The 27,352-nt window shown below is 34.1% G+C and overlaps 1 protein-coding gene across 1 annotated transcript in view; it reads left to right on the top strand.

Annotated features, from left to right (window-relative positions):
- Positions 1 to 27,352, top strand: part of NBEA (neurobeachin) — a 658,659-nt gene that overhangs the window by 395,042 nt on the left and 236,265 nt on the right. The window contains 1 exon segment of the mRNA XM_033103847.1: positions 23,674 to 23,798. Within this exon segment, the coding sequence (XP_032959738.1) occupies positions 23,674 to 23,798 (125 nt within the window).

Here is a 27,352-nt window from a genome sequence, read left to right as displayed (position 1 = left end):
TAAGCATTTGCATCAAATGAGAAAAAGAGTTTCACTTCTAGGATTTGTTACAAGGCTCTAAACCTTTTAAAAGTTCTGAAACCCATATATTTTTTCATGTGCTTGTGGAAAGCATATCTGGTGACAAAAGTTAATTTAAACCAATATGTGGCTGTTTGTTGCCTTTATCCCACTTAGTGTGGATATTTATACTTTTTTTGCAAAAATATTAATTTATTTGATTATGGAGTACTAACCCAAATGTTACCAGGAGCGATGACACAAAATACAAGGTAGCTGCACCATACTACTTTTCTAACATCTGAAAAATTATGGGTTGAAAACATACTCAATCTGGGTGTTTGGGATAAGAACCCTTCTAACAATGAAAGTAGCAGATCAGGTTGCCAGGAGACCTGCAGAGATCAGATGGGAAATAAGAAAGCCAGGTGTTTGGATAAATGGGACTTTCTTTACCTTAGCTAATTTCAAATTCAGGATGGTAAGCTTGCACAGAACCAGAGATGTTTTGAGGCACAGAAGTTACAGACTGAGTAGAGTCAGCAGTATTCATAAGGGAGGGCCAAATACTGGCGCGCATTTACTGGCCTTCCAGGTCCCAGCCGAACATTCCACTGGGAATTATGTCCTGTTACAGTATTATCTGTTGGTTCTCTGGAGCTAGCCCCTCTAGCTAGCTGGGACTGCTAGCTGAGTCCCATTCAGTAATTATATTCTCCCTTCTTTCTGAGAAGCTACTTCTGTACAACTTCGCTAGACTAGCCCTACTACTATGGCTAAATTGGTTTCAAATTGTATTTAATCCATATAATTTGTCCAGTTATCCTAAATTAAAGGCTAATAATTGCAGTGGGTAATGGAGCCCTGTACAGGAGCTTAGAGAGTTAACCTGGAGCAGTAGTGGAAGTTTCCTCTCAAAACACTTTTTTATTACATAAGAAAACATTCTGAAAATTCTCCCTGTAGCCTACCAAACTTCAAATTGAAGAGTTCCCACTGGATTTTACTTTCATCCTAGCTGAAGCAAATTATAAATGCAATATTCCAAAAATTAGGATAATTAAGTGTCATAGAATATGTAGTACCGTGTTTCCCTGAAAATAAGACCTAGCCGGACCATCAGCTCTAATGCGTCTTTTGGAGCAAAATTAATATAAGATCCGGTTTCATTTTAATATAAGACCGGGTTAAATTAATATAAGACACGGTCTTATATCATATATCTTATATCACGGTCTTATGGTATAAGACCGTGTCTTATATTAATTTTTGCTCCAAAAGATGCATGAAAGGCGATGGTCCGGCTAGGTCTTATTTTCGGGGAAACACAGTAAATGAAATCAGGTTTTTATTATCAAACTTCTAAACTAATGTCCTTTAGTATGCGTTTTTGTTTGAAGTTTTTTGCTTGTAAAATTTGGAATCCAAAGCAATATTGAAATAGTTGTTTATTCCAGCCAATGTTTTGATTATTATATTTAGATCATTTAAATTTAGAGGCTCTTTTTTATTTATTTAGTTTCAAACTTTTATGGAAAATTCAGGAACCTCTAAAATATCCTTTTCTTATTTGAAATTTTTGTATATAAATACTACCAGTGCTATACTGGTTTGAAACTATGAAGTAACTAAACCACTGAGACAACTGGAAATACAATTTCAGTTTCTCTTTTCCCAAGTTAAAAGAAATAGTTGTACAAATAACTTGTTTAATCTTGAATTTTGTCACCCTTCCATTTAGATTTGGATTTGATTAGACACACAGCAAACTTAGACTCAAGTTAGGCATCTTTAAGAGAAAAGTCTCACTAATTTACTTATTTTTCCCTATGATATTTGTTAAACATTGCAACTACCATTTTTGCCGCCAGTTTTATGTTAGCGACCAAGAGCCTGTTGTTGATATTCTATTATAGTAGGTAGCATATCAAGGTAACTACGACTTACCTTCCTATTTGAGCTACTTTTATTTCATCATATCTAGACAGATGTAATAAATGTAGAAAAATAGCACATCTTGCCTTTCTAAAAAGGAAGAGATTGTTTGACTTGTATACACCTCTTTGTATAGCCAAAGACCAGATGCATTGAATTCAGAAAATGTCTTAACTATTTTCTGTTTTGCTCCCCATTACTGATGGAGATTGGTCCTTCTCCAGCCTACAAGGGAACACCAGACAGATCTGAAAGCACTGCTCTGGGAACAGAAACTTATGTATTTCTTTACCTTTGAAGAAAAAAATTGTCTCATCAGGACACAAGGGGTGATGTAATTGTCTCTTTTCGTCCCTCCCTCTCTCCCTCTTTCCTTCCTTCTTTTTTGGTCTTCTAGAAGAGATTCAAGTGCATTTATTGTCACTGCTGAAAATTTATGTATCACAGTAAAGCTGTGATATGTTAAACTGTGAGCTTTTCATTAGTTATTATTAGGGATTTTCCAAATCAAGGGAAAAGTGGTTCAATTCCAATTTACCAACAAATTCAAAGAATTATCGTGTTTTATCGTGTTTCCCTGAAAATAAGACCTAGTCTTATACTAATTTTTGCTCTAAAAGATGAATTAGGGCGTATTTTCAAGGGATGTCTTATTTTTTCATGTAAAACAATCTACATTTATTCAAATGCAGTCATGTCATCTTCTTCTGGAACATCGTCATAACATACTAAATGTGTCTGTCTGGTTGACGATCTTAACTGGGGCTTTTTTTTGGGATAGTTCTTATTTTCGGGGAAACACGGGAGTATAAATGTGTTTTACCTGCTATATGAGCAAGAGCTCCAATTAATCAAATGGCGTTGTAAACACAGGCATTTTCTAAATTGTGCTAGTGATTCTAGATACTATCTCCTATAGAGACTCGGTTCTTGGGAGATTTCCAAACCTGTATTTGACATGGGACTAGATGGATTAACAAATTCTCTGCCAGGTAATGATTTGTGGTTTCTGTTCTTACCTTTATTATTTTATTTATTCTACTTACACAGGTTTTACTTTGCTCTTCTTTTTCTAGTTTTTTTGAGATGCCAGCTTAGGTATTGGATTTGGAGCTTTCTTCTTTTCTAATATTTAAGGTTATAAATTTCTTTCTATGTGACTACATTAGCTGCATCTAACATTTATTTTACTTTCATTATCAAGTTTGAAATATTTTATATTTCCTATTTTATGATTTCTTTTATAACCACCACTATATTTATAAGTGCATTTAATTTATAAATATTTGGGGTATTCATAGATATCTTGTGTTATGTATTCCATTACAGTCAAAGAATATACTCTACATATAATTTCAATTATTTTAAATTTAAAAATTGTTTTTTGACCCAGTATATGTGGCATATCTTGGCAAGCATACTATGGACTCTTGAAAATAATGTGCATTCTTCAGTCATTGAGCCTATGTTCTAGAAATTTAAATTAGGTCAAAGTGGTTAAATAGGGTGGTTCAAAGTCAACATCTTTACTGATTTTTTTTTTTTTTTAACTCATTCTATCTATTCAAAGAGGGGTATTTTAAAACACCCTTCATTCTGAAGGAAATTTTTCCTGGGATATGAAATTCTGGGTTGATAGTACATTATTTTTCTTTTAGCACTTTAAAGATGTTTTCCCACTGTGTTCTAGGCTCCATGTTTTTCCCCCATATGTAATGTGTCCTTTTTTCCTAGATGCTTTCAAGATTTTGTCTTTATCTTTGGTTTTCAGCAATTTGACTGTGATGTTCCTAAGTGTGATTTTCTTTATCTGTACTTTCTAAGAGATCACTCAACTTAAATCTGTCAACTTGTATCATTCCAAATGTGGGAAGTTTGGGGCCATTATTTCTTCAAATGTTTTTCTGCTACCCTCTTTCTGTTTGGGATACTTTGATTGCATGTATAATAGAACTTGTGATATTTTACTAGATACCTAAGGCTCTATTAATTTTTTTAAATCTTTTTCCTCTTCCTTAGGTTGGATAATTTCTGTTGATCTGTCTTCCAGTTTATTGGCTTTCTCCTGTATTTCCATTCAATTGTTAGACCTGTCCTGTGAATTACTGTTTCAGACATTTCACCTCTGCATTCTTAAATTTGCAGTTTGTTCTCTTTTACATCTTCTATTTGCTGAAATGTCTTATCAAGATCATTCACTGTCGTTGTCTTTTCTTTTATGTCATTATAGTAACTATTTTAAAGCTCTTATCTAATAATTCCAACCTGAATGATCTTGTGGTTGACATCCATTGATTATCATTTTTTCTTGAGAATGGGTCATATTTTTCTGGCTCTTCATAGCTTTTTATTATATCTCAGAAATTGTAAATGTTATGTGATAGAAATTCTGGATTCTGTTACATTCTTCCGAGGGGTGTTGACATTATTGTTTTAAGCAGGCAGTTAACTACATTAGACTCAAAACTTTATACTCGGTCACACGTACAGTGGACTCTAGCCCAGATTTTAGTTTAGACTGCTTTGGCCTGTCTTATTCATCATGGTTCAAGAGCCAGCAGGAGACCAGAACAGAATTGAAACACAGAATTTGGCATTCTCCTTCTCAGGCACTGTCTTTTCCATGGTCCCCACCTCACTCCTCAGCATCCCTAATTACCTCAGCTCCTTCCCCTTGTTCCTCTGTCCAGAAAAAGGCGTTCTATCAGAGTTTTAGTAACCCTGCACAATTGCTTCCACTGCAACTGCCCTAGAGGCAGGCCCTCAGAAATGAAGAATACATCCTGTGTTGAGCACTTCCTCAAGTTTTAATCCCCTCCAAAATCACACTGTTTTTGTTTACTGTCCACAGTTCTCAGGTTGTTGTTTCTATTTTGCTCAGATTTTATAGTTGTTATCTGTGGAAGATTCAATTTGTCAGGACCTTACTCCTCCAAACTAGAAGCAGAACTCCAACTGGGAGTGATTTTTCATTCCTTTCTTTTCCTAACCATTCCTCCAAGCCCCGTCCCTCTGCCTCTGTATTATATCAGCTACTCAGTCCTAGTGGCTCTAGCTATAAAATACACCCCAAATCTGACTTCTTTTCTTCAGTTCCAATGCTTCTGCCACAGTTGTCTCCATCTTGACTGCTTCCATATTTCCTAACCTGCTTTTCTGCCTCCATTTTAATCCTGTACCACTTTTCCTCACAGAGCAGCCAGGCTGAAATAAATTATAAATCAATTTTATTACTACTCCTTGCCTAAAATCTTTCAAAGACTCCTTTAAGACTTTGAATGATCCTGTCCCTGCCTAATTTCAGAATACATTTGATCCTCTTATTTTCTAATCTCAAGCCACACTAACATTCTTTCTGTTACTTAAACATACCAAGCTTATATCCAACGCAATGCCTTGTCAGCTATCTCTCTCTACTGTGTAGAATGCTTTTACCTTTCATCTTGGGTGACTAGATCCTTCTCCTTACTGAGATACCAGCTCCTATGTTACCATCTCATAAAGGCTTTCCCTAAACATACTGTATATAATATTCCTAGTTCCCTATAGTATATGTTCTCTATAATATATACCATAACTAAGCTTTCTTTTCTTTGTAATTCTTACCATTATCCTTTTTTTTTTCTTTCACTTTTTACTTTTTAACATACTTATTGTCTGTTCACTACATGAGAATTGTAAACTCCATGAGAGCACAGACTTTTCAGTCTTGGTCATTACTGGATCCCTAGTTCCTAGAAATAGGCCTGTTCTAGAATAGGCATTAAATAAGTATGCGTTTATTGAAGACTGACCCTGCTGGTTGGGCTTGACTTCTTGAACCTCCCTTTCCTAATCTATGAAATTTGTGGTTAATACATACCAGGGGTGACAAAAAAATGTATACAAGTGGACACTGTGGTCAGCATTGCTCAAGCAGTAGTTCGCCGTCATCATAAGTGTCTGGACGCTAATGGTAACCACTTTGAGCACCTCTTGTAATTGCAGAAGTCAAACATGACTTGTGTTCATCTTTTGTTATCAGTATATATTAGGTATTACAATTTTAATAAAGTTTTCCTTTCTTAAAGTGTGTATGCATTTTTTTGGCACCCTGTGTATTTCATAGAAATGTTTTAAGGATTAAATGATAGGTTTAAGGAATATAGTATGTCTGACACATATTTCTTGCTCAAAAATCATTAGCTCAAGGAGAGTCACAAAAAAATAAGATCTATTAGGTTGGTGCAAAACTAATTGTGGTTTAAAAGGTTAAAAACCATTGCAAAAACCACAATTACTTTTGCACCAACCTACAGTATGCCCTATTTTTTTCACAGGAAGAAAAATACGTATTTTAAAGAATTATAACACAACCTTTATAAAGACAATGACGGGACAGAACTTTTGAATTCAGAATACTAGGGGTGAACAGAAAACTTCATGCAGGCCTGAGGCTCTCTGTAATCTGGCTCTACCCCTCCTCCTCCTACTGCCTCAATCCACAATAGCCTTTTTCTTCCTATATTTGACCATTTCTAGTCTGGAATGTATAGTCTGGAAAGTTGCTGGGATTGTTTGAATGGGATTCAGACTATGGCATGATTGAGGCGATCATAAATCTTACTGAACCAAAATTTATTTATCCATTCACTTATTTATGGAACACTCCAATGTTAGGAGAAAAGGTGAAAATCGCTTGTTATTAGAGTAAGAAACCGTTGTTATTAGAGCTGGAAGCCTTAGGGTTACTCTTTTTCAGTGTGACTGTATCACGGGTTCAATACCTCTCCTTTCCTCATTCCCTAATACATCTCTCTTTATCCTTTAAAGGCTTATTTCTATCATCATCTCTCCTTGTTCTCTCCAGCAGAATTCCTACGTCCTTCACATGTGCCTGCAAAGCCCTTTATTCAAACATCAGTTACTGTATTATATTGTAATTGGTTATATTGTTTATATCTTTGTCCTTCTCTCTGCAAGACTGTAAGCTTCTTAAGTAGAAAACACGCCTCACTAACCTTTTGGCTGAACTCCTAACACAGTTACTAGAGTTTGGTTGTCACTCAAAACTGTACCAAGCACTATTTCTAACTACTGGCGATATAGCAATGACTAAGAAAAGGTCTCTGCCTTCCTGAGCAAGTGGGAGTTTGCATGGATGAGCTGACACACTGCCCAGCCGCTGGCTCACAGTACTTAATGTTTCTAAATGAAGAATCCCTGTACCACTGACAGCATATTCCCAAGTAAGGTCCAAGGTCTGTCAATAAGTGTTACTTGAGTCAAGTATTACATGGTCAAGTGAGCTTGGAATGTTGAGTTGGGACATTGAATTAAAGAAAATTAAATAGTTTTCTTTAATGTAGATTTTCACTTAAGTAGAAAACTCTTTATCAGAGCCCCTAAACATCTCAGTTGGTTGAGTCTTTATGGGACAGCATTCTAAAACATTTGTTCATAGTCTCTATCTCTATCTTGAGACAATTGCAAGAGAAAAGGTTCTTGGTATTTTGCAAAGCATTATTGCCTTCTTTAAATAGTTCATTAATCAATCATATCTGTCCATTGCTTTAGAAAGAATATGCCTTTAAAGAAGACAGAGGTCATTTATTATCAGCTACATTGTACATCATTTTATCCTCATTATTTATATTTAGATTAAAAAAAAACTTCCATTGAAGGTCAAATCAATAGATATAGATTGGTGAATTGTGCTAAGTTTTCTAGCCATATTTTAATGGCACTGTTTTAAGCATATAAGTTGCCTTTATGTAAAAAAGGAAATATGGAATTGATTAAATACTGCATAGCAACTGTCCATCTGTATCTGTATATAGCAAATCTTTTTAACATGTCCTAATTATTAAACTTATGTGAATATTTAAGTTTTGAAAATTCAGTCAAAATAAACATGAAAGTAAAATTTTATGCAAGAAACTTATCTAAATTAGGAAAATAATTTAAAACCACTCCAAAAGTGAACAAGAAAATTTTTCAAATATTACGTTTAATAGAAAACTTAATTTAAATGTAATTGTAATAACTGAGGCATGCGTATGAAGGTGAATATTTCAATTTACTTAAATTATATAAGCACATGTGTTTTACTGCCCCTTAGAAAAACATTTTATAATTGAACACTAAAAAATGAATTCAAAGCTAAATATATTTAATTAATTACCAGGTTTAAGATAATTACAAAATCATTATTATGAATACAGTTTTAAAAATGTTCATCTACATTAATGAGATAATGGAGCTAAAAATATAATGAAAATTTTGCTACTGGGTGCTTTTCTTGTCAGTTATTTTAAGACTATTAATTTGACAAATATAAATCAGAGAGAGAATATTACTTTTAAGAAGTGTTTTTATGTTTTAAGGACTGATATTTATAGGAAAAGCACCAGAGTAGAGAAGGGTGTAGGGTTTGATGGTTTTCAGAGTAGATAAAATTAAAAGTGTCAACAAAGCTGAGAGCTTTTGTAAATAGAAAGTTCATTATAAAACTAATAAGCATACTGTTGCAGTTAGTTTAAAAGTAAATGTATTAGATAACTTCTTTTGGATGGAAACATTTTTCTTTAGTGTACCTCATAAATATCAGAAAGAATCAAACACAAATGGACCAGCTTGCATTTGATTACTGAAATGGTTGTATAGCCTAAAGCAAACTTCACAAAGGCAGACTAAATTGTCACCATGTTCTTAATTTACTATGTTGTATTTTTCTATTGGAGTTAAATGTTACTGGAAAATCATTCTCTCTTACAAAGGGATGATAAGCTACTAAGAAAGTAATAACTTTTAATTCTATTATCAGAAGTTTGGTAACTACTTCCACCCCATTTATTGTGTATTAGTGGAAAAGTCGAACAGGGTGTATATGACTTTGGTAAAATGACATAAGCATGTTTAGTAATTAGTAGCTTTGCTCTGTCTTACAGGAGTTGTTTCTAACATAATTTTATTTTAAACATTATATCTAATTTCATTACATGGAAACACCATGCGAGAACAATCAAATGAAAAAATATTGCATGCCTATTATTTGTAAACACTGTTCTAAGTACTGCGTAGGGGGTTGCAGAGCTGCGTAAGTCAAATGTCTGATATCTTGTTTACAGTTGAGTAAGAGAGTCAAGGTGTAAATGCATGAGGTATTAAATGAAAAGTTTAGATCCAACAAAGTACAGTAAAATATTTAATTGCCAAATTTATGAGCAAGGGTATTTTAGAGAGAAGAATGGCATGATTACAAAATAGACATAGAAATGTAGCAAGAATAGTACACAAATAATTGCTAATTGGATGGGCATGTGAACATTTTAATGAGAGGGATAGCATGAAAGTAGGAATGAACACCAGGTTATGAGACATAGAGGGAGGAGGGATTCTAAAATAATGCAAAAGTGGTGATGAAATTGGAAAGAAGGTAACTCTGTGGACTCTGTAAAGCAGGATAAAAGATTTTCTTCTGTGTGTGTGTGTGTGTGTGTACCGGGGGAGCCAAAAAAATGTATACAAGTGGACACTTTGGTCAAAGTTACTCAAGCAGTAGTTCACCATAATCAGAAGCATCTGGACGCTGATGGTAACCACTTTGAGCACCTCTTGTAATTACAGAAGTCAAACGTGACTTGTATTCACCTTTTGTTGTCGGCATATATTGAGTATTGCAATTTTAATAGTATTCCTTTCTTAAAATGTATGTACATTTTTGGATATATATATATATATATATATATATATATATATATAGAGAGAGAGAGAGAGAGAGAGAGAGAGAGAGAGAGAGAGAGAAAGGTGTTGCGTTAAAAAATGTTAGACCTTTAAAAAGCATATCTGAGTTTCTGGAAAACTTACTGATTTAGTTTGATAGAAATGCAAAACTATATGCACTTTAGTTTGTAAAACAGCCGATATAATTACTATTTATTAGTGGACTTGTAGCAAGCATTGGACGAAGAGCATCTATAGAAACTAACACTCCCATATAGATAAGATAACTAATACTCAGACAAGTTGTCATTGACCTAGGGAGTGGTAGGGCTGGGATTTGAACCTATTTTTCACTGTCTGCCTCTGTGGCTGCTGCTTACTATGTACCATACACTGGGCTGAACACTTTACATGCATTCCTTAAGATTCTATAATCCCCATTTTCTAAATGAAGGAACTGAGGTTTACACAATGTAATAGTGAAAATCATACACTTAATAATTTTAAATAATACAAGGCTTGTAAATATTATACAACTAAGACAACTTTTATATAAAATATGGGATTTAAGAAACATTTATTTTATAGTGATATATGTAATTTTAAAGATAATTGAAAATTGTACAGTTTAGCATAAGGATTTTCCTCAAAGTTAAGTAAATCCTTTTCTGTGTGATTTCTTATATAACCAGTTCTAAAGTCTTGTGGGGAAGAATTTTTAATTATTTCTAAAGATATTTAAGCCTATTCACTACAACAGTAATTATTAGGATGAAAGAATAGTCTACTTCCTTCAAGTGGGATAATTACTGTGTAGAATTAGATGTTTCACAACTAATTTTTACAATTTTCTTAATTAAGATTAAAGTAATTATTGCTTCCCTAAAATTGCTTTAAATGGAGAGCCTAGCACTGCTGAAAGTGGGGGAAAAAAAGAAGAAGAAAAGAAAAACAACAAAATAAGTTCTAAAAAGCTTTGCATGCTATTGGCTTTTTTTAAAAAAAAAATAAAAAAAGGTTGAACAAGAAAAATAGTTGGTTAAAGGTGCAACGACAAGGAGTGAAAATGCAATTCAGCATTTACGTATCATATGCGTGACAGAGAGCTCATGGAATGAAGTTGTTTTTTACTTTTTGGAAACTATTTCTCTTCTCTACTCTGCAGCCCTCCCTTGTTTAATTGGTCATAATATTGGAGCCACACTTTTTTGCAAGTGTTAATAAAGTGAAAAAGTATACGAAATTGTCCCTTAAATGGTTTCACCATTAAAATATTTCTGTTCTCTCCCACCATATCTCTTATGGAAGTTCATACCTGGCGACCTCTTTAAGAAAAACCAGTACGGGAAATGACTGGACAGTTCTCTAGTAGGATGGCTCTTCCTCTTTTCTACAGATTAAGGGAGGCTCAAGAACCAAATCTACCATTCTGTCTGGACACTCCACTCCTAATTTTGTTTTTCTTTTAGTTGAGGTTCAGAATTTGCAAACATAGTAAATAAATATTTTGTGAGAATTGAGCCCAGTTTCCTGGACCACACACTTAAAAATCACTGCTCATGTGTCTTGCAGTAACATACAGGACCTAACCCGATGCTTATGGGCTTATTTTTCTCATCTGTCATTTTCACATTGAAAATTATCTGTTAAAGACTATAAAACCACTTTATTTCTCACAATAGCAGAAACCAGATCATAGAGAGTAGTGGTGAACCCAAGAGGCACATGGATATTTTTTGTCCTCAGAAAACTGCTTTCCCTGAAGACAGTAAAATAAAATAAAAACAAATTAAAGAATCAAAACATCCAATATGTATCAGGAGACTTTTCTTTCTACAACATTCAGAATAAAGTAATATAAGCCCTCCGATATGATTAATTATTTTAAGGACAGAAAGAGAAGATATTTTTCTTGAATGATTTTCTCTGCCCTTTATCAAATGGGTAACGCATCTGCCTTCAAAGGTACAGTATAAGTATACCCCTCTTTAAAATCAATGTATAACATTAACATGGTTTTTCAAAGTTCACTGTGAATAAACTAGTTTTCTTTTTTAGTATATTTTATGCCAAAAGATTTTCATGTTATGAGACTAAGGTTATATTATCATACTTTAACCAAATCATACTACCTTTTCCTCTTTCTAATAAAAATGTAAATTAAGAGCAAAAGTGATACAGAGTACAGTGGGTTGATGGTAAATGATGCAGGGGAGGAGGACAGAAATACAAACAGGTAGTCAACAGTGAGTAGCAACATAAGCAAAAAGTTAGACAGTAACTCGGGTCAAAATAAGAAACCCACATTGGAAACAATTTTAGACAAAAAGTATATTTTTCTACCCACTTTTTTTTTTCATGTCCAGCTGTTTGATTTGGTTGCTAACAAAACTTTCTCATCATTAAGTATATCTTGTGCAATCTAACCTACACTAATAATAGTCACTGTGTTTTTTTTTCGTCTAAAGCTTCATTATAGTTAATTGGGAAGCTTTTTCAGTTCATATACGTTCATCAATCACTATTTCCCTCTACTGTGAATTCAAAATGTTTCAGAAAGTTTAGCAAAAATCATCATTAATAGTAACTTCTCACCACTCATATGCATGAGAACAAATGACAGAGCCAAAGAACGGGGGTGCACCCCCAGTGCTGTATTTGGAATCCTGATTGTGGAATCCTGTCTTACCTTGCAGCTTCAATAATCACGTGGAGAGAGAGAGAAAACAAGGCTGGCTTACGAAACACTTGACTGGGGACTAGGATTTCACTTCGTGAACTGTGACCTTACCATGTCAGAAATTGAGAATACACTTTTCAAAGACAGGAAGGAAGGATGCACTTTTCAGAGCTTCCCCAATCCATTTGTAATTTAAATTACCAGATATTACACACAGCCTCAGGCTAGAGAGAATATTAGAAAGTCAGAGAAAGAAGACCTTGGAAGAGGAGCCCAGTAGTATGTAGGAAAGAGTCAGAACAGTATTAATGGCTTAAAATGTCAAATGTATACATGTAGATATAACATGGATAAGAGTACACACACAGAGAGAGAGAGAGGGAGAGAGAATGAGAGAGAGAAAGAGAAACATACAGAGAGCGTTAGGGTAATATACAGACGGTGCAAAAAAATGTATACACATTTTAAGAAAGGAAAAACTGTATTAAAATAGTAATACTCAATATACACCGATAACAAAAGATGAATACAAGTCATGTGTATACATTTTTTTGGCACCCCCGGGAATGCACTAGGAATTGATTTAATAGGACACAAGACAGGTTAATAAAAGGCTGCTGATTTTTCTTATGGAGGAGATCTAAGTGTGTCAATAAATACAGAGTTTGTTTTGTCAGCATATCTTGTAATCATGTGTCATTAGCATACTCACATCTGTGTCCTTGTATGTTCACCTATACAGTAAGTTGGTCCTGCCATTGTATTACTGTATTTTTTTTTCTGTCCTTAACACTTACACAATAATTATTTCGGGAGCCATGTTTGCAAAGTGGCCCTCAAATGCCAAAGGACCTGAAAGGCCAAAATCATGCAGATAAGTCCAGTTTGTCAATTTAAAGTGTTTTAATAGGAAATTTACAGAAATGCAGTCCTGAGCAATAACAGCAAGACAAACATGGATCCCCTCACTGTTCAACTCCAGACCACCAGTTTATATCTCCCTAAGACATGGACCTCCGTACTCATAGTTTTTTTCATTTGGAGTAATTAGTTCTGGTAATAGAGAAGCAGCAAACAGCTGTGTTGGTGCTTTCAACGTAATATCCTTAAGATAGTCCATTTTCTTGGTTGCTTTGCATATAGAGGAAATAGAGCAGGAGCTAGGAAATCAGACTACCTCAGCACAAATACTCTGCTTAATCATAGTCAGATTGCTTAGCCTCTCTGTGCCTCCATTTCTTCATGTGTAAAATGGGTTAATTGCAGTATTAATCTCATAGGGAATTCATGAAGAATGAACCAGTTACGCCATGCTTAGAAAGTACGTGTAACACAATAAGCTCTCAGTTAATATTGGCCATTCCACAAGTATTATTATTTTAGGAACTTAATTCTTGGGTTAGATTATAATACAGTTGACATACAACCTCCAAATCTCAGGTTTTGAATATATGAAAAATGTATTTCTCACTCATATACATGTCCAGCAGAGGTCTGCAGGGAAGTTCCCTGCTCAATGAAATCACTCAGGGATGCAAAATGCTGGAAACTCCACATCAAGGCATATTTTCTTAATTCCTATGGAGCGAAGGGAATGTGGCAGATTGTTCATTGGCTCTTACAACTTTTGTCTGGAAGTGACTCACTTCGGCTCACATTTTATTGGCTGGGGGAAGTTCCATAGGCGTGCCTAATTTCACAAAAGAAAAGAAAAGTGCAATCTACAGTGTGTCCAGAGGAGGGGAGATAAATTTGTAACTGTTAGTCTGTCAGTTAGTATTTGTGTTTTTGTTCACTGTTGGTAGGATTAGAAGTCTTGCACAGAAATCCTGACCTCCGTGATTACCACCAGTTCTTTAGCAAAGTAGATATTTAATTTCTCACTGTATTTTATGTCTGCCTTTTGCAAAATATTTCTTGGTTCTTTTTACTGTTTTCTGTGTTCCATTGGATACTTTTTGTTACCAAAACCTTATAACCATGTAACAGTTCAGTCATGCTTTAACCAGGTAAAATCAGTTTCCCCCCAAGTTACGAAGGTGATGCATTCCTGAGAGAGGAAGGGGTACTCCTTTTAGGAAGATTGAGCACATTTTCATAAACCTCAAATGTAATTACCAATAATTTTGTAGAGAAAAATTATGATTTCCTGAACTCTGCTTATGCTAAAATAGTATCCAACTCTGTTTAATGAACACCATTACATCAATAGTAAGGGTATCATGATTAAACTTAACTGGGAATCTTCTCTTTATTAATTGCTAGCTGTTTGTCTACTTTTTTACCAGCAATTATGCACTGTACTTGTAATACTACACTTATGAAGAAAACATACATATGATCTCAATGTTTCCATAATTCAGTTATGAAAAACAAAAACAAAGCTATAAAGACCAGATAAATAGATAGATAGATGGTAGGTAGGTAGATAGATAGATAGTAGATAGATCGATAACACATATTATCACATTCAACCCTTATCAGAGGTGTCACGAGGTTAAAACAGCTATAAGCTAGCAGAGCCCAGCAGAACTTCAGTGCCACATGACTACCTGTATAGCTATGCAGATGACAGCCCAGTGGTCCATATATTTGCTTACCCGTTGGCGCTCCAAGTGCAGGAAATCGAAGTTAGCCCTCCTTCATGAAAAGAAGTGCTTGGAAACCTAACTTAGGGTATTAAAGGAAACTCTCTAAGCAATCAGAATATTCTGACCTAAATAAGCATGTCAGAATTAGTTTTTTGATCATGCTTATAAATTATTAACAACACACACATCTGCAGTTACTCTGTAAAACTTACTATAGTAGTCGGTGTTATTTTTTTTTTTTTTACTGCAGTGTCTCACAGGTTGCAGAAGAATCTGGCAGAGAATATTTTATGCTGAAATGTTCAATAGGCGTGATAGAGGGCCAGTTTAGTTAAAGAGTTTATACACTTGTATATTGGTGAATTTCAGTTGTAAAACAGCAAAGTACATGTGAGTGAGGATAAAAAGAAAGGAAATGCATGCTGTCATTATGCTGCTAGAATATATCTGCAGCATCAAGAACATCGTCTACATAGGACAAGTGCTCAGCAAATGCCTTTTTAAATGGAAACATTGAAGGAAAGAGAAGGACACAGTTTGAAGACAAAACAGTAATGATTTCCTAGATTGGTAACCTGGCACAGATGCCAAGTTCAATGGTATTGGAACATCAGCCTTCTGTAGCCATATCATCCTGGCTACAGAAGTCCCTCTAATAAATCCTGACTTGCTGGTAAATAGTAAAACCCACCCGAAAAACTAGGGATGCAGTGAGATGATTATTTGTATACTCTCTACCCATACTTCTAAATATTTGTGGATCAGAAACTGTCTTGAGAAAAAAATTATTAAAATTGTGGCTCTCTCCCCCAGCATTCTTATGTACATAGCCCATAAAATTTGCACACCATTTTAGGAGATTTGTGGGCCCATAAAAATCATCCATGGATTACTGCTGAGTAAATACCACATAGGAGGTGTGATCAGACAATGTGGTGGATGTTTTACTCAAACAAAATATATTACAACAAAAGACACATTGCTATTAGTCCGCCTCAAAAGACTCCTCCTTGCTTTAAACACACCCCATCGTGCTTGCCACTTTCTGAAGCAGTTCTGGAAGTCCTCTTTCCTGAGTGTCTTTAGTTGAGCTGTCGTGGCTGCCTCCATGTCCTGAATCATTTTGACTTTGGGGAAGACCCAGAAGTTGCACGTTGCCAGATCCGGTGAATAAGGTGGATGAGGACACTGTAATGTTTTTATTTGATAGAAATTGCTGTATCAGAAGCAATGTGTGGACACGGAGCGTTGTCATGGCGAAGGATGATTTATGGCACACTTTAAAACACACCTTCTCTCAACCATAGTTCACACCCAGCTGACTGCACCGAACAAGGTGAAACTTGTCACACACCGTTACTAAGGTTCGATGAGTTGCTTCCCGTATTGAAGATCCCTGCCTTTCCATTAGATGGCACTCAGCAGCAGCATTCATCGTATTTTGTGATCACAACGGAAAGGGTCCGTGTCACACATTGTTTCCGGTACAGCAATTTCTGTCAACATTACGTCCACCCTATTCACCGGATCTGGCACTTTGTGACTTCTGGCTCTTTCCCAAAGTCAAAATGATTCAGGACATCGAGGCAGCCATGACAGCACAACTAAAGACATTCAGGAAAGAGGGCTCCAGAACTGCTTCAGAAAGTGGCAAGAATGATGGGATAAGTGTGATTAAAGTAAGAGGAGAGTATTTTGACGGGGGTTAATATCAGTTTGTCTCTTACTGTAATAATTTTTTTATAAAAACATTCACCGTATTGTTTGATCACAGCTCGTATTTTGCAGCTCTGTTGTTTGGTGCATACACATTTGGGATTGGTGTCTTCTTGATAGATTGACCCTTCTATCGTTAGGTAAGGTCTTTCTTTGTCTCTAGTAATTTATTTTCTCTAAAGTGTATGTTTATCTGAGATTATTCTAGCAACTCCTGCTTTCTTTTAATTTTTGAATGATATATTTATTTTATCCTTCGACTTTCAACCTACCTATGTTGTTATATTTGAAGTGGATTTCTCATAGAAAGCATTGTTTCCAAAGCATTTTTCTTTTCTGTTTGTTCTACATTTTTTTGTTGTTTCTGTTTTGCTTTTTTCCTTGCCTTCCTGTGATTTATTTGGACATATTTTAGAATTCCATTTTGTTTTAGCCATTGTGATTTTTTTGTTTTGTTTTGTTTTGTTTTAGCATTGTAATGTGTTTATTTGAGAATTTTATAAAGACATTAGGAATTAAAGTGATATTTTTGTAAACCTTAGTTCGTAATTACACTGAAATACTTATTCTTACTTTCATTATAATTAAGTCATTTTTCTAGTTTGAAAAAATAAATTGCACATATTTTTATACCTATAATGGATGCATACTACTGCAGAATTAAATGGAGATGCATAACGTAGCATAATTTCTGGGACAGTTGCAAAAAGAAGAGACTGGAAGAAGGTATATCGCAGACTTCACAACAAATTGCAGTTTTCTGTAGCAGAGCAAAACAAGAGTCTATTTGTTGCTTAAAAGAAATTTTAAAAATAATAAAGGGGATAATACCAACAGAAACTTCTAGCAAATGCATAATTTTAATAAGTTACTTTTCAAGAGTCAAAAAACTATCAAAATTATTCTCCTGAAATTAGAATTAACTGTTAAATAACATTTTTGTAAATTATTTTATTTATTTATTAAGGGATGATTGACACATAGCATTATATTAGCTTCAGATGTACTGTATATTGATTTAATATTTATATATTGCAAAATGATCACCACAATAAGTCTAGTTAACATCCATCCCCACACATTATAAAAAAATATTTTTTCTTGTAATGTGAACTTTTAAGATTTACACTCTTAGCAACTTTCAAATATACAGTAGAGTGTTATTAACTAGAGTCACCATGCTGTGTATTACATCCCCATGGCTTATTTATTTTGTAACTGGAAATGGTACTTTTTCACCCCCTTCACCCATCTCTCCCAGCTCACACCTCCCACCTCCGGGAGCCAACAATCTGTTCTCTGTATCTATGATTTCCGTTTTTTTGCTTCCCCCCCCCAGGTGGGGATGGGGGGCATTGGTTTGTTTTAGATTTCACATATAACAAAATCATACAATATGTGTCTTCCTCTGTCTGATTTATGCTTGGCATAATGCCCTCAAGTTCCATCCATGTTGTCACAAATGGCAAGACATCCTTTTTTGAGGTTGAATAGTATTGCATTTGTGTTTGTGTGTGTGCACATGTGTGTGTGTCGGGGGGGAGGTGTGTATCTGTCTTCTTTATCCATTCACCCTTGACAAGGATTGGCTATTGTAAATAATGCTGCTGAACATAGAAGTACATTTATTTTTTTGAGTTAGTGTTTTTCTTTTCCTCATGTAAATACTCAGAAGTGGAATTGCTGGATCATAAAGTAGATCTATTTGTCGTTTTTTGAGGAATCTCCATACTGTTTTCCATAATGGCTGCACCAATTTGCAATCCCACCAACAGTGTACAGTGTTCCCTTTTCTCCACATCCTCACCAACACTTGTTATTTCTTGTCTTTTTTATAATAACCATTATAATTGGTGTGAGGTAGTATCTCATTGTGATGTTCATTTGTATTTCTCTGATATTCGTGATGCTGAGCACCATTTCATGTACCTGTTGGCCATCTCTATGTCTTCTGTTCAGATAGTCTGATCATTTTTTAATCGGATTGTTTGCTATTGAGTTGTATGAGGTTTCTTTTTAAATATATTTTAGATGTTAATATCTTATCAAGTATATGATTTGCAAATATTTTCTCTCATTTTGTCAGTTGCCTCTTCATTTTGTAGATGGTTGTCTTTGCTGTGCAGAAGTTTTTCAGTTTGATGTAGTCCTACTTGTTTATATTTGCTTTTATTGTTGCCTTTGCTTTTGGTATCAAATCCAAAAAATGATGATAAGACCAATGTTAAGGAGCTTACTGCCTGTTTTCTTCTAGGAGTTTTATTGTTTCAAGTCTTATGTTCAAGTCCTTGATCCATTTTTACTTATTTTTTGTGTACGGTGTAAGACAGTGATCCAGTTTTTTTCTTGTGAACGTCGCTGTCCAGTTTTGCCAACACCGTTTATTAAAGACACTGTCCTTTCCCCAACTGTATATTCTTGGCTTCTTTGTCATAAAATAATTGACTATATATGTGTGGGCTTATTTCTGGACTCTCTTTTCTGTTCCATTGATCTTTGTGTCTGTTTTTATGCCAATACTGTACTATCTTGAATATTATAGCTTTGTGATATTGTTTGGAATTAGGAAATGTGATGCTTCCAGCCTTGTTCTCTTTCTCAAGATTCTTTGGCTATTTAGGATTTTTGTGGTTCCATCATATGTTAGGATTGTTTGTTCTATTTCTGTGAAAATGCCACTGGAATTTTGCTGGAGACTGCATTGGATCTGTAGATTGCTTGGAGTAGTATAAACATTTTAACGATATCAATTCTTCCATTTCCTGAGCATGGAATATCTTTATTTGTGTCTTCTTCAATTTCTTTCATCATTGTCTTATAGTTTTCAGTGTACAGGTCGTTTGCCTCCTTGGTTAAATTTATTCCTAGATATATTGCAGGTTTCACCCCGCTGTCTGATAGTAGAGTGTTTCTATGAAACCTTTCCTAAGCCAGAATGACTTAAAGCAGAGTATCTCCTGCTTTCCAAAAATCACCTTATGTGACTTCACTTATACAAAAGACTTACATTAGTACTTGTTTTCAATAATTGAAAAAAAAAATGAAAGAGGATTTTAGCTTTTTGAAAAAAGCTCTTACCATACTAACGTCGGTCTTTCATAAAAACAAAGTAGTGTAACACAAAGTTTCACAAAGTGGTTCTACCTGTATTCTTTTTGATGCGGTTGTAAATGGGATTGTTTTCTTAGTTTTTCCTTCTGATAGTTCATCAGCTATAATGTTTTTAGTGTATCTCTTGGTATAGCTTTCTCAGTGGTTGCTCTAATTGTTACATTACATGTACGTGACTTATTAGTCTATAGGTGGTTTCATTTTACCAGTTCAAATAGAGAATAGAAAATTTACCTTCCTCCTTTACATCGCTTTTTAGCCTCCTTCATTTATATTTGTTTTAATTTTACCTCTACACACACTCAGAACCACATCAGGCAGTGTGACACTTTTTGCTTCAACAGTAAAACATAGTTTAGAAAACTCAAGAAGAAAAGGAAAGCCTATCATTACATTTACTCATACTTTGCTTATTGTATTTTTTTCTTCCTTCCTGATGTTCCAATATTCCTTCTTTTATTGCTTCCCTTATGTTTACAGTAGGACTCCCTTTAGCCATTCTTTTGGACTAGCTCTGATGCAACAGATACTTTCTCTTGTTTTTTAACTGAAAATATCTTCATGTCTTCTTTATTCCTGAAGGATATTTTCACTAGTGGTAGGATTCTGGGTTGGCAGTTCTTTTCTTTCGGCATATAACGTATACTTTGTAACTTCCTCTGGCCACCATAGCTTTTAATGTGAAATATACTGTCACTGTGATTGTTTTACCTCTATATGTGAGATGTCATTTTTCGCTGGTGGCTTTTTAGGATTTTCTTTATCCTTAGTTTTCAGAAGTTTAATTATGATGTGTCTTGGCATGAATTTCTTGGAGGTGATTATGTTTGGAGTTCAGTCTGCTTCTTAAATCAGCACATTTATGGGATCGTTTGTTTGTTGGTTTTTGACAAATTTGGGAAATAGTCAGCCATTATTTCCCATCTCCGTCCAGAACTCCAGTTTTGTTTGTTTGTTTGTTTGTTTTTTAGTCTATTTTTCTCTTTGTTGTTGAGATTTTGTAACTTCTATTGCTCTATCTTCCAGTTAACTAATCCTTTTTTCTGTCCCCTCTGCTATGGAAGCCATCGTCTGAGCTTTCCATTTTGGTTATTGTATGTGTTACTTGTAACATTTCCATTTGGTACTTCTTTGCATCTTCTGGTGTGTTTAGTTTTTGTTGTGTTTCTGTTTTGTTTTTTTCCTAAGACTTTGTTTCTTTGCAGAGGCTTTCTTTTTGTTTTTGTTTTTGTTTTAAGCATGCTCATACTGCTCATTGAAGCATTTTTTTATTAGGCCTCGTTTAAAATCTTTGTCAGAAAATTCTAACATTCCCGTCATCTTAGCATTGGTGTCTATTAACTATCTTTTTTGCAATATATTTGAGATCTTCCAGAGTCTTGATATAAGTAATTTGAGATTGAAACCTGGACATTTTCTTGTTACTTTCTGAGATATTTTTATCGCATTTAAACCTGCAGTTTTATTTGACTTTCTCTGACATGCTGCATCAGAAGTGGGGAGCATCCCTCTTCGTTGCCAGGTGAAAGTAGAAATCTGGATTTCCCACTCTCCTTACAAGGAGTGGGTGACTCTTCATTACTGTTTGGTAGGCGTGGGAGTTCCAGCTCCTCAGCTGTTGTCTAATGGTAGGGGTGGCCTCGTAGCTGTTGGTCAGTAGTGAACGTGTCTCAGTCTCTCGCTCTCTCTCTCTTTCTCTCTCTCTCTCTCTCTCTCTTATCTCCTCTCACAACACCCAGTGGAGAGAGGGAAGCCTGTCTCATTACTGTTCCGTGGAGTGGAAATCCAGGCCCTCTACGTGGTCTCCACTGACTGGTTACCAGCCAGCAGAAATGAAACTCCTGGCTCCCTAGTGCTCTGATATCACCAGATAAGGATGGTGGGGCATCTCATCACACCTTCATGAGGCTTTACATCTAGGCTCCCCATTCATCCTTTGCTAATGCGGGGAGGTTGGTGGTCACAGTTTCTCATAGTGTTTTGCAAGAGTGCAGAAGATGTTGTCTGAAAGTTTTCTGTTTTTCTAGGATGGCCCTTTCCTGGTCCTTTGGCTAGAGAAAGAGACTTTTGTTGGGGGCTTTTTTTCCCCTTTGGTCTGCACCCATTGGCCTACCTGGTTGCTGGCACCTTTGCCTCCACTTCTAGGATATGTGACGAAAAGATAACCTAGGGAACTCACCATTGTGTTGCTTTTTAGGCCTTGAGGCCCTTGCCAGTTGGCATTCTGTTCTCCACCTTTCAGAGTTGTGTTATGTTTGTTTTATATATAATGTCCTTTCTATTTTTCAGTTGTACTTAATGGAAGAAATAGAGAAAAGTATGTCTGTGGTTAGAAATTTGAGAAAACATTAGATCTCTGGTCTCTCCTGGTGCATTTCGTTACTTAATTGTAACATACACTTGAGGAAAATCTTTCTAGCAAGATTTTAGTGTGGTCTTCCTTAAACGACTAGGATTAGTCGTATTTGTAAGGATACAAATCATTCTATTTTAAATAACAGAATGACACTACTTATAACCATTATTTATCAGTTAATCATTATTTTGGCAAAAATTGAGTAAGTATATGTTTAAAAAAACAACTATATTAAAGTATACTTCAAATGCTTATAATTTTAATGTTCTTTATATGTGTGTGTATATATATATATATATATATATATATATATATATCCCTTATATTATGTTCTTTTACAATTAAGTTAAAGAAAACAAAATTATATAGCCATAAAATCTGAAATGTTTTTCAAAATTTAATCATAGTTCTCAGTAACTATACATAGATTTTCAAAGTAAAAAATTGTTTTGTTTTAATTCATTAAACATTTATTAAAGACATAGTATGTGCCATTGTGCTAGAGATATAATGATGAGCAAAACATACATATTTCCTGCCTCGATCAAACATTATGTTCTCCTACAATAAAATATCAAAATAAAAAATGAAATCAAATGTTCTATGAAAGCATTTTATATGTTTTTATGAATAGTGCTGCTGAGGAAAATTAGAATATTATCTTTTGAGTATATTACTCCAAATACTATACAGAGAAAAACAGACTTCTCAAGCATTGGTATTTATCACCAATGTTTATTGAAATTAAATTGAAAAACAAATGATATTTAATGAATGTTCCATTGATGTGCAGTGAGCATACTTCAGTAGTTTCTGACATATCTCATGGATTTTTAATATTGGTTTAGAGTGTAACACGGTTTAGACAATGTTACCCAATGATGACCATGCTTGTTAATGGTTTATATTAGCTGAAAGCCGTAAAATCATCCAAGGACTCTGTTAGCATTAGAATAGTAATTTACCAAGACAATTACCATATACTGGAATGTTTTGCAGCTCTAATTCAGTATTATTAATAATGGATAAAATTGCACTTTTCTCAGGTTGCTGTGGGCAGCAGGGAATTATTTCAATGAATATTTCAGCACATTATTTTAATCATTGTACCACCAAATCTAAGTGGGCAATATTTTATAGTTCTTAATTCAGTCTTCTAAGAAACCGTGGTCATTAAATTGCAAACTGTTTGTAGTGAGGTCTGTCCTGTGATTTACAAGCCTTGTTAAAAACAGTGTAAAAGAATGCAAACTGTGCCATTAATACTTGTAATTTGATGCTGCATTTGTTACTAAATGCCCATGATTAATGTTTTGGGTTTTTTTAGCAGAAGGGAGAACATTATAAAGAAAGCAGAGCTGAGTGTTATAATGCCTAAAATCTGAGGATGTTACTATTTTAAATTTTGTTCATTTGTAAACATGTATACAAACACAATTGTGTAAAATATAAATATCTCAAAGAGTATTTTAATTTTCCGTTGAGACCAAAGAAATATTTAATTTTATAGGAAAAAATGAATTTCCAGTTATCCATTGTTGGTAATATTGATTCTTGTTTCTGTATTTTCCCATTTTTAGCCAATTGCATGATTTCTGGCGTTTGGATTACTGGGAAGATGACCTGCGTCGAAGGAGGCGATTTGTTCGGAATGCATTTGGCTCCACTCATGCTGAAGCATTGCTCAAAGCTGCAATAGAGTACGGTTAGTACCAATGCCTGTTACACAAAATGCTTCTCATGTGAGGTGACTGTGTTGTTTGATAATTCATTTCTTTCGCTAGCGTTTAAAATTCTCCACGTCTTAAGTCAGAAGTATTATGTTCTGCTTTATGGTTCAGCATCATTTAGGCTACACTTAATCAAACCAAAATTTCCCCCGCTTGATGTATTTTAGATCCTTTAACTTCTTTTTAAGAGATGAAAAGACTCTAAATAGTTGGTTATTACCCAACGTCCTTCTCATACTGCCTAAAACAAGAGTGAAATCAGTTTCTTTTTCAGTGTCATTTGAACTTTGGTGACTAAGACCCCAGGTGAAAGAAATTTATACTGTTGGTAATTGTGTCCTCAGACTTATATATTTTTATCTATAATTTGTGTGTATATGTGTGTGTACACATACATGTATGCTGTGTGAATATACATATAAATAATACGTGTGTATACTGTTTGTATATGAACATATATACATGTACATACTTGTACATTTTACTGAAACAAATGTCTTATTAATAATCTCATTACATGGCATTCTCTGTTTTAATCCTATTCTATTTTATTCAGTCTAAAAACAGAAAATAAATCCTGCTACAATATGCCCATTTAAGCCCCAGTCCTCCAGTGGGTTGCAAATAAAGTCTGAAAAAAACATCCCACATTAAAGGTATCGTCAACTCTACACTATAGTAGAACTGTACCCTAAATTGTCCTTTGTAGATGTATAATAAATTATAAATACAGAATATTTTTTATAATTCAATAAAAACCCGCTGCTTTATATTGCTGTCTACCCAGAAGGCTTAGGAATATTTTGTCTATTTACCCATTTTTAAATGCTCTAACAAATTAAGTTTGATAAATCATACCAGAATTTTATAAAGTATATACACTTGGAAAAAACCATTAATGAGTACTCTCCATATATTTTTGTTAGGAATTACTTTTGTTCTTAAAATTACTTGTGTTTTTATGTTAATTTTCACTCATTTGAAAGTAATAAGTGAGCCATCTGTTTTAAATTCACCACAGTTTATAACATATAATAATACCATCCATGTTCTTGATACTGAATAGAGAAAATATTTAATTCTAAGAAAATGTGCAAAGCTTTTAAAATTTGTTGTGCAAATAGTATGTGAATTGATATAACTTAGTAAGGCTCAAAGTATAATTAAATAAATAACTATGTACAAGTTAGTGCCGAGTGTGTACTAGACTAGTAGAGGGGATCGCTTCGTAAAATATATGAATGTCTAACCACTATGTTGTAACTAATGTAAAGTATACTGAAGGTCAACTGTAATCGAAAATTTAAAAAATAATAAAAATAAATACATGAGGATCTCATATGAAACTATTATACCTAAGATAGTAATTTTATAAAGTAAAAGTAATTACAAGAAAGAATATGTAAGAAAAAAATTGTAATTGACCTGTACTATGGGGGATTTCTTTAATGAACTCAAAAGATCATCTAAGGATTTTAGTACCTAAGTATTTAGCACGAACTTAAAATGAGATACTATTTTTATGTTCTATAGAAGAGAGTCTTAGAATTATCTACTTAAAGTGACATGCTTTATAAAATGAACTTAAAATTACTAAAACTTTATTTCATATAACCAGCAAGTTAGAATTTTTCACCAACTCATCTTGAATTCATCTCATTTGAAATTAGAAACATCTAGAACCAATTTGTGACAAAGGTTATGCTAGTGTGTGATATTATTAGTGATACTGAATTGCCAAAGCTTTAATTTTACCTATGTAATTATACTACTACATTGTATTACTACATTAAGCATTCTACAGGTTGCTTTTAAAAAGGGTCTGTTAGAAAAAGAGTTCTTTTAGTTCTCTATGAACGTGGATACTCTATGTTGTACATTTAATTTATAAAATATCTCTATTACTGAGCAAGTGTCAAAGCACATCAGAAATAAATTTTAATTTTTTATCTTAAAATCTTTTTAAGATAGATAGTCATATTTTAGTATCATAGTAACTATTTTTTAATGAACCTAAACTTAAAAAAGAAAAAAACAACTCTATTTTTGAAATAGATAAAGGAAGGATGTGGGTGATACTAACTATCCTCCGCATGTAGTATAAGTGTATTTTAAAATACATAGTGGTTTGTAAATTGTAAATACTGGATCATCAGCATTATCAAAACCTATTATCCCTCTTGAGTGTTGGGGTCTTTGATAAATGGAAGGAAGGGTATGTTGTGATTTTATTCATATCCAGAACAAAGACAAGCGTGCCATAACATATTCAGGAAATCTACCTGGTACTTAGGCCAGTTACTCAGTGGTCATTCTCAGGGTTATGGTCATGCTGTGGAAGACAAAAGAGAAGTGAAACAATTATCCCAAAACAATTCTAGAGCATACCTCTTCAACTTTTATCACTATTCATATCTATGGACTTTTGAAAGTGAGTAGAATGTGGGAAGTAAAATATGCAGGATGAAAAGAGGATGAGTAGAAAGTATTCCCTGGAGTGATCTGTCCATAGAAATGGGAGGAGGGAGTGGAAACTGCCAAGAGGAAAATGTAGTATTGTACCCTCTTCCAAACTCTGAACGTGCCTCTTACCTACATACAAAGTATTTCTTCAGAATAAATAGGAAGTAAGTGTCAGTAATTATTATAAAGTACTTCATCCAAAAATAAATAGATGTTGAAAAACTTAATTGAAAGCATATCTTGTATATTTTAAAGAAAGCTTTTGTATTCACATATTGCCACAACATTCATATAAAAGTAAAAAAGCTCTGGCCACTCTTCCTGCCATCAAACATTTGAATGTGTTTGAGTACCTTAAAGTCTGGCGTTGTGTTGACTAACACCCAATTGATGGAATGTTTTGATTTGTGTAGACATAGATAGGTAAAGGGTATATTTATAGTACAAACCTACAAATTTTGAAAGAGCTTCTAGAACAAAGTGAAATTCAATTTATTCCTTCATCTGGACTAAATATTTACAATATTTCAGTTTCCCTGTAAATTCTATCTTGAAAGATAAGCATTAAATGCACCGAAACTCTGCTGTAATTTTTGCTCAAAAAAATTGTTTTTATATTCATCTCCATTGTGGCAAATATTGTTTTAGGAACAAAAGAATATTGTATCAATAGAACTTTCAGTATGGCTGGAAATATTTGAATCAGTGATCAGAGTTTTCAGGATTTTAAACAAGTTGTACCAGCTGAGGGAATTAACCTTAAATTACTTAAATAGGGAATATTTACATGACCATCAAAGCAATCCCTGGGATTTGAAAACTAGTCAGGTCTCTCTGTTCCTGTAGTACAAATATGTTTCAGGAAGGGTACCCTATATTAATGTAACATAAGTGAAACTGAATTAGCAGCCTTAATGTTTTAATAAAAATGTTTTGAATCACTTGATTTCTCCCTAAATTCAGAGATTTTAGATTATAGTTGAATTTTCATGTGATGGGCAGATATGATTAGCCATAGTTTGGGTTTCTTGACATTCTCTTCAGGCAATTTATTTGGAGACACAAA

This window comes from Rhinolophus ferrumequinum, chromosome 4, assembly GCF_004115265.2.
Source record: "Rhinolophus ferrumequinum isolate MPI-CBG mRhiFer1 chromosome 4, mRhiFer1_v1.p, whole genome shotgun sequence".
In the NCBI taxonomy this organism is placed as follows: domain Eukaryota; kingdom Metazoa; phylum Chordata; class Mammalia; order Chiroptera; family Rhinolophidae; genus Rhinolophus; species Rhinolophus ferrumequinum.
The sequence above is the reverse complement of the archived record's forward strand: the minus strand, read 5'-3'. Positions and strand labels throughout refer to the sequence as shown.